Source organism: Rutidosis leptorrhynchoides, chromosome 10 (genome assembly GCF_046630445.1).
Source record: "Rutidosis leptorrhynchoides isolate AG116_Rl617_1_P2 chromosome 10, CSIRO_AGI_Rlap_v1, whole genome shotgun sequence".
Classification (NCBI taxonomy): Eukaryota; Viridiplantae; Streptophyta; class Magnoliopsida; order Asterales; family Asteraceae; genus Rutidosis; species Rutidosis leptorrhynchoides.
Window position 1 is genome coordinate 113,732,602 of NC_092342.1, and position 8,941 is coordinate 113,741,542.

Here is an 8,941-nt window from a genome sequence, read left to right on the forward strand (position 1 = left end):
CTTATCTTTATTCAAAGATAGGGGAATGATTGTTTACATCTCACCTCCTCCATACACCACACGTGTTGTGTTGGGTTTTGTTGTTGTTGTTGTTTTAGTTACTTGTATTTTTTATCATCGTCACATATCAACGTCATAATCATTAAACCCTAAACCCTAATTAAACCCTGTTATGGTTTATATATAAACTTGTCTTGTGTAAAATCTTGACTTGTTTTTCCGTTCTAAAATGCAAAAATGGTTTTCAAAAGGTCTTGCTTTTCCCAAGCCCAAACTTATTATATGTTGAATATTTTACCTGAAGCTTATACTGTTGTTCTGTTGAAACCTTGTCTTTCGAAAACGTTCCTAATCTTTCTTCGGCGTTTTGATTGGGCTCCCTCTTTTTTTCGTTATCTAAATCAATTTGTATCTTCTTTTTTTGGTGGTTATGTTTTTCTCGATTTCTTGTTTTGAGTTGTGAGCTCATGGTTATGCTCACTGTGTTTTTGGGTTGGGGCTTCATTTATTTGATGAAGTTTTTCCTAGTAGTAGTTATATAGTCAGTGTTGTTTTTTCGCCAAAAAAAAAAAAAAAAAAAAAGATTACCCAATGATCGTAAAAATGATTATTCAAGCTCATGTTGCTTGTTTAAGGGATCAAGAAACTCCTTTGATAATTTAATAGGTTAACTTCGACTAACCTTAAGTTCTTTTATACCTGAATTTACATATACTAATAGTTTTAAAACACACATTAAAGTATAATTAAACGAGATTTCGAACCACTGAACTTTTAAGCAGGGCTTGCAGAGTTCACAAGCAACATACAACAACAGCACCAGCGTCTGCCAAAATAAATAACAAAAATACTCAAATATTCCTCTACTCTATTGAACATTGTAGAATATGTGAAGAATAAAAAGGGATATCTTAATTAAGTTTTATAAACTAATGTTTCATGAGATGAAGATACTTCCACTGTTGCACATAACTACTGATATTTCCATGATTTCAAACCACATAACACAATCTAATCTTGCTGAAGTATCAATTAATCAATAAACCGGCTTAATTAATTTGCTCATTAGTGCTTGCAGAAGCTTCAAAAAGATAATATCCTAAGTGTTCAAGAATTGCAAATGTAAAGGTAAAATTTAACAAAACTTCTACAACACATAATCCATATCCAGACAAAATTCGCGCACTGTTGAGATCTGAAAATAAATAAATCCGCCCACCATTTTTTTAAATTTGACAAGCTAAAAAAACCACCAAGTTCCCACTCATATAATAGCCTTCTGCTTCCTATCCGTTCCTTCGTATTCAACCTGCCAAATCAACATGATGTCAGATTAACATTCAAATAAAAAAAAACCGAAGCACGCTTATTTTTTAATAAACTGATGATCGGTCGTTAACAGCAAGTACCTCAACATGTACTCCTTTCTTCTTCTTAGCATCTTTCTCCTTTTTCTTAAGAGCGTATTTGGAATCTGGTCTTCCCCTTTTCCGGTGCACCACCACTTCATCATCATCGTCGTCGTCATCATCATCATCATCATCATCATCTTCTTCATCATCATCTTCATCTGCCATAGATCATTACAGCGTTATCGTGTTATCATCCATACCAAAAACATACATCTGACACTATTAACATTTTCATGGTATATATAAGAATATAAGATGATACTCTGATTTAAGATGGCTGGGTTCAATTAAACGGGCATCAATAAAATAAATAAATAAATAAATAAATAAATTACTATCATCATCATCGTCTGAGCCTTCTTCAGTTGGAAGACCATCAAAATCCTCAATTTCATCTTCATCTTCATAATCACCTTCAACGTATTCAATTTCCGGCTGTTATAACAAAAACACATTTAGAAAAACGAAACAAAGATATTGAACACTCATGTACATCAATAGCTATATAGAAAATATAAAATCAATATTCCTATGACTAACTTCTATCTCATCTTCATTTTCCATTTCTTGGTTTTTTTGCTCAACAAGATCATTCTCATGACGATCAAGAAATTTAATGTACGCTTCTGTATTAAAATTATAAATATCACCATACATCCCTTTCTGCACACGCTCAAGCAATTCCTTTTCAATATTCTGCAAAAGTATAATTCTCGTTAGAAGTTTATAAAGCTTTATTAAAATAGGATAAAATCACAAATGGTTAAAAAACGTCACCTTTTCCAAAACGGCTGCTCGTTCTGCTTTTTCTTCTCTTCTCAATTCTCTCTTCTTTTCTTTTCTAGGAGTTGTCATTACTTTCTCCCTGTATATATAAACACATACAGATAAGGATTACGACCAATATAATGGAATGAAATAGCTAAAACACTAAAAAATTTAAAACTATTAACTGAAATGAAATATGAAAGATATAAACCAACCTTGTTTTGAGCGCAAGTTTCCTCATGCGTATCCGCATCTGTGTCATTTTAGTCAACCTTTGTTTTGTCTTGTGCACGAGAAACTTTGGCCAGTACATCTGTCAACACAATTTACACGATAGCAATTTAATTTCAAATTTCAATATTTTCATATAACATTTTGAATATAAACACAACTGTTGAAACAAGCTATCATAATATACCAAATTTTTGTCAATAATTTCAAGTGCCTTTTCATAATTGCGAGGCAACTTTATTCTTTCCCACAACTTGTTTGGCATATGAGCTCTCTCTATAGTTTTCATATACAAGTAAAAGACCCCTGCAAAAAACAGAATTTGACGGTAAGATCAGAAAACAATAAATGAAAATTCATCATGCATTAGTGTGTAAAAAAAACATTAAATTGCCACATCAATCTACATCAATGTTAAGAACCATACCATCATGATCACGAATTGTAGCATAACGGCTATTAGCGAGTGGACATGAGCTTCGATTACAAACTCCAGTCAAATTGTAAGGGTTCCGACAAAATATCCCACCTGTAATTCTGTTATTGAAAAAATAGATAAACGCATTAGTTTTAGATGTTTCTATAAAACCATTCATTCAAAGTTCCAATTGTTGCAATTGTATGCATCCAATTACTTTGGCGTTAACATCATCAAAACCGGCTGATTTGCAAGGCTAAAAAGGTTAAATAGACACATACAAATTCACGATAAAAAGTTCTGATTTTGTAACACCTATAATAGATTTTCAATTAGAGTCAATACATATAGAAACATGTAACCCTAGACATACTTGGACATATAACTGCAGTGCTTATGCCTGAGAACTTGCCATATAACTTCATCATTCTGCATTTTTGAACTTACTTCAACAACTCACCTGTTCAAAATTCAAACATTGAGATTTATAATTTATAATTAAATAAAAAGGATATCTTTTATACTGATAACATTTATAATACCAAAAAAACTAAAACAAATAAATCCCTAGATAAACAATTAAACATCTTTAGACATTATATGCAAAATATACATTAATTTGATCATATATGTTCCGTATATTATATAATAATATAAAATTAAGCATTATTCAAACAAGATAAACACTATACCACTGAATTAAGAAGCTAGTAGTAGCGAAAATTGAAAAACCCTAATTTTAAAAACTAAACGAATACTGCAGTTGATTTCGATTATATTACGGTTCTCAATATAAAAAGGTCAAAATGATTACCTGACACGTGCGATGAGCTTTAGTATCGTTTGTTTCGAGAAGTGGCGGTGGAACAGCGGAAAGCGGTGACGCCGGTGACGGCAGAGATGTAGGGAAGGGTTTACGCAAAGGGACGGGATATTAGTGAGAAAGCCGGTTAGGGTTTTAGTTTATTTTCTAAAAAATACTACAAGTTTTACTTTTTATAAATTAGCCACCAAAAAGTCTTCAATTGTAACATAAATAAAGTTTTTTTTTTTTTTTTTCTTTTTTTTACGCAACATAATAACCGGAATAGGATATCACTTTTTTCTCAATTTTTGTTTTTTAAATGCAAAGCTTATATTACTCACAATATAATGTAGAAAGTAAAAGGCAAAGCACAACCACTGTTAAAACAGAAGCAATGCCCCCAACACGAAGTTTAGATACACAAAAAAAAAATACAAAGTAGTGAATGTAGAGAATGCACCCCAAGCTTAGCCGATATCGAGATAAGAAGCCGGGTTCGATAACCACATGAGCCAATCTAGTTTTCGACCTTTCAACTTACGCTCCACTCGAAGAAATTAACTTGGATTTCGTTGACTAACACCGGGGCACTCGAGTCTTTATTTTGAAAGACTTTCATGTTCCGGTTCTTCCATCTAAAATACGCACTCACCTATTTCACCGCTTGCTATAATTTCGAGCCTAGAGGTGACATTTGACACGAAGCTTTACCCTGAAGAATTTCGCCCATACTGAGGTTAGAAAAATTTTCAAGACTCCAGCAATTATATACACGAGATCAAATATCCAAGGAAAAGTTACAAAATATCAGAGAGTGATCCACCGATTCGTGATCATCGTCATAAATGGGACATCTAACACTACGCAAATCAATCCCTCTTTTATTCAACTCAACATGAACGTGAATTCGTTTTAATAATGCTCTCCACACGAAAAGTTCAATCTTCTTGGTAATGAGGCTGTTTTTTAATGATTCTCGACGTGATGAACCTGCAATATAGGAGCTGTACATCAACAATTTCGGATAATTTCGTAATAGTTAACAAATCGTTAGGTGAAAGATCCCATCTTATTGAATCTCGTTATGCAGATGAAAAGAAAATGCCGAAATCAGAGTACAAAGATTATCAAATTATGATCATGTTCTACCAATGGGTGTTCGAGATCAATTCCACACAAAATTGATGCCATTTGATGTAGATGAACATACTCGATTCTTGACCATGAAGTTTTTATCTACTTCCAAACTAAAAAGTCTTGGGAATGTGATGCACAGTCTATTCGAACCGCACCAATGATCGTTCCAAAAAGAAGTTGCACCACCATCACCAATAACTTTTTTGAACGAGTTCATAAAACGTATTTGCATCTCGTTAATTTGAGAACCTGCAATCGCAATGTTATTCCAAATACCAACAGTCGGAAGTGAGCAAGCCCACTATCCGACCGAAGGCCACCATCAATTATATAAATACTGCGAATAAGTTTAGGCCATGAGAAATTGGTTTTGGTTTTAAACCTCCACCACCACTTGCTCAAGAGGTCAAATTTTTTTACTTTTTAGTGAACTAATATTTGAACCTCAGCCCCGTAAGGTGAAATTGTATAATCCCATTTAACCCGAGGTATATTTTAGCCCAAAGAATCCCCGTCCCAAAAAAATAATCTTCTCATACACTCGAGTAATTTAAACACACAAGACGGGACAGGGAATAACGAGAAATAATACAATGGAAGACTATTGATGACCGATTTGATGAGGACTAATCTACCACCAAATGATAACGAATGCATTTTTCAATCTGGTAGTCTTGAATTGAACTTTTCAATCACTGTGCCCAATCATCAACCTTCTTCATCTTAGCTAAAACGACCCGTCCATATTACTATAAACGCAATACGTTATTCATTGGTCCCATAGCGAGGTATTTAACCTCTATATGATACGTTTTAGAAAAATATTGCATTCATTTCATAAAAAGCACACCATTATTATACATAATGCATGTTTTAAACAAATGGACAATTATTTAAGAAATAATCCCCATGATACATCGGTTTCCAAATACTACACACGTGACATAACAATTTAATATAATACATGACAAAGGTTTTATTGAATGCAACACTTCTTTTAAACAAAAGCATGAGACTCCACGCACAGCTTGCTCAGATAATGCAACAGCGAAAGACTTTCTTAAGGACTTGAGAATAAACATGCTTAAACAGTCAACACAAAGGTTGGTGAGATATATAGGTTTAGCATTGATATAAATATAGACCACAAGATTTTCATAGTTATAAATATATGTACACTCGCAAGTGTATAAAAGTATTCTATAAGTTGTTGAGCGCTTCGGTAACCATACTTAACCATTAATGTGACATATTCCCTTTATTATGAAATCTCCCTACTCTGTACCAAGTGTAGTAAAAACGAAGTAATATGCAACCGTTTACGATACTAGAGCGACTAGCCCGGTTGGGGTTGTCAAACCCGATAGATCTATCAATAGGATTCGCGCTTACATGTTCTTACAACATGTAAATATTAGTTACCAAGCTATTAGGGAAGATATGCAAGGTGGTACAACTCAACGTAGAATATATTTTAAGTACTTGTGTCCATGGCGTAAAACATAAAATGCATGTATTCTCATCCCAAAATATTTGTAGAGTTTAAAAATGGGACTATATACTCACGGTAGTAAAAGTATATTAATAATAAGTTTTTAACTTATTAAAAATATGGCCGTCGTCCTTGGATTCGCGAACCTATAATAATAATAATAAGGATTCAGATAATAATACATGTGAACAAACTTAATTTAGCAAGTTCATATCATATATTCAATCACATGTGATTGTTTAAGTTTATATTTTCAATCACATGTGATTATTTATATTTTCAATCACATGTGATTATTTAAGTTTATATTTTCAATAACATGTGATTATTTATATTTTCAATCACATGTAATTATTTAATTTTATATTTTCAATCACATGTGATTATTTAAGTTGTCAAGGTTAGTAGTCTAAAATAGTCCGAAAAGTCCAACAGTCCAACAGTCCAATAATCGGTATATATATGTATATATATATATATATATATATATATATATATATATATATATATATATATATATATATATATAATCTTAGAATTACCCCACGGCGTATTGTGTACGTATTGTCTTGCATCAATCCAGAGACGTATTGTATACGTATTGTCTTAGAATTAACTAAGACGTATTGTGTACGTATTGTCTTAGGATTTATCAAAACGTATTGTGCACGTATTGTCATGGAACGTACCAAGATTATTATATATATACAATCTCGAAATTAATCAAGATTATAATATATTGTTATACTAATGATTTATAGGATATAGGAAAAGTTAACAAGGATATGGTTAATATAGTTTTTATAATATAAATTTCGTCCATACCACGTTAATTTTAGCAGATTTTGTTTTGCTCGCCAAATATTCATTACAACTCCGTTTAAAGTGAATCAAATTGCTATGGATTCCTTAAGAAGTCAATTTTACAAAACCAATTCGAAAAGTTCATCCCAAGTAGTAATTTTTAGAGCTTTACCTTCTTTTTGTGTCGGTGGACAGATTTGGAAAAATCCCGGCATCCACCCAATATATGATTTTTGATAAAATACTTTCACTTTGTCTAAAATCATGAAAAAAATACTGGAAGTCTTATTTACATATATTAACGTATTTCCAAAGTCTTAGCCTCGAACTCAAAGTCTAAAATAGGTTTTTAATTCCCAACCCAAAACAGCCCGCTTTTTACTGAATGGAGATTAAAGAATATATGTTAAGTTTCAAGGTGTTCTTCATATGTACAAGTTATAAGTTCTTATATTAACTTAATATAACATCATAATACATATAAATAAGTGTAATTTGAGTTAATTTAGAAAGATTAGATTAGTTTTTCAAACAAGTTTAGAATTAATTAAACTGTGTTCTAGTTTATAAACTCTTATATACATAGCTATAAACATATGAATTGAACAAGAGTTGAAGTAGAGTTTTTACCTCAAGTTTAGAATGTAAAGTTGCTGGAAAGAAGTAGTAGAACAAAATTTAAGAGAGTTCTTGCAAGTGTGTGTGAAAATTGGAAGTAAAATTTGGAAAATGAATGTGTAAAAATGAGTTAGAAATGGTGCTTATTTATAGGCTTGAAAATTTGGCTTTTAGTGAAAATATCTAAGATAAGTTAAAATGTATTAAGTCATGGATGACATATTAAATAGATTAGGTCATGGATGACATATTACACAAATAATTACAGATTTCTGTTGGTATATACCAATAGTAAATACTTCTAGAAGCTGTGTATAATACGGGTAAAAATACCGTATGAATGCGAGTAGAATTCTTGAGAAAATTGAACAGAAATACGAGTATAGCTATCCTTTATATGTATTGGTATATTATAAAGTGTATTCAATACTTGTAAGGATGTATTTACACTCGTAATACATTATATGTAAATACATTTTAACATAAGTTAATTACGTCGTTTAAATAGTAACATATATATTGTTCAAAAACTCTTTAAATTAGTAGTATGAAAATATATATACAATACTTTGTTAATATACTTAATGAGATATTTAATTATCATATTTTCAAGTTATATATATATATAAATCCATATATATACACAATAATTAAACAATTAAACAATTAAATCAAGTTATGACGTTCGTGAATCGTCGGAATAAAAGGGTGAACAAAAGCTTGTGTAAAACTCTTTCTGGAGGTTCAAGATTTATTAAAAATTCATTGCTTATCAAGTCGGAATTATATAAAGATTAAGTTTAAATTTGGTCAGAAATTTCCGGGTCGTCACAGTACCTACCCGTTAAAGAAATTTCGTCCCGAAATTTGATCGAGGTCGTCATGGCTAACAATAAGAATGTTATTATGACGAATATAAGTTGATTCATAGGGTTTTATCATGATTGAGAAATATGGATAAAATAATTCGATTACTCGAAACGTATGAGTGAAGCTATCGTAAAAGAGTGAAATGAGAAAATAGGGATTCGTCTTATCTTTTGACGTCATCACGGTTGATCTCCGGATTAAAGAAAATCTTTGTAATCTATATAGGATTTGATTCTTCAGTGATTAAGGAAATTATGATCTTCTTCGATTTAATGCGATGATTCATCTCGTTTTTTCTGTCGGATATTTCACTATAAATCCACCTCCTTCATTTCCTTTTAATTCACACCTTCTATTCTTTCTCCCTCAATTCTTACTTTAAAATT

General features: G+C 31.5%; 1 protein-coding gene across 1 annotated transcript; it reads right to left on the minus strand.

Annotated features, from left to right (window-relative positions):
- Window positions 1-1,114: 1,114 nt before the first annotated feature.
- On the minus strand, window positions 1,115-3,780 carry LOC139872895 (uncharacterized). The gene is made up of 10 exons (XM_071860831.1): window positions 3,644-3,780; window positions 3,203-3,289; window positions 2,839-2,948; window positions 2,599-2,717; window positions 2,396-2,493; window positions 2,190-2,277; window positions 1,953-2,108; window positions 1,748-1,847; window positions 1,410-1,570; window positions 1,115-1,309 (listed from the first exon to the last, which is right to left on the minus strand). Exons 2-10 carry the CDS (start codon window positions 3,262-3,264, stop codon window positions 1,265-1,267), a joined length of 939 nt encoding a protein of 312 aa, XP_071716932.1. The 5' UTR covers window positions 3,265-3,289; window positions 3,644-3,780; the 3' UTR covers window positions 1,115-1,264.
- Window positions 3,781-8,941: the final 5,161 nt, after the last annotated feature.

Bases quoted from the DNA above. Each gene is read 5' to 3' on its own strand.
- LOC139872895 (XM_071860831.1), bottom strand. From the start codon at position 3,264: ATGCAGAATGATGAAGTTATATGGCAAGTTCTCAGGCATAAGCACTGC. The intron at 2,278-2,395 runs GTTGGTTTATAT...TTATATATACAG, and splicing joins AAACTTGCGCTCAAAACAAG to GGAGAAAGTAATGACAACTC. The intron at 2,109-2,189 runs GTGACGTTTTTT...ATACTTTTGCAG, and splicing joins GAGCAGCCGTTTTGGAAAAG to AATATTGAAAAGGAATTGCT.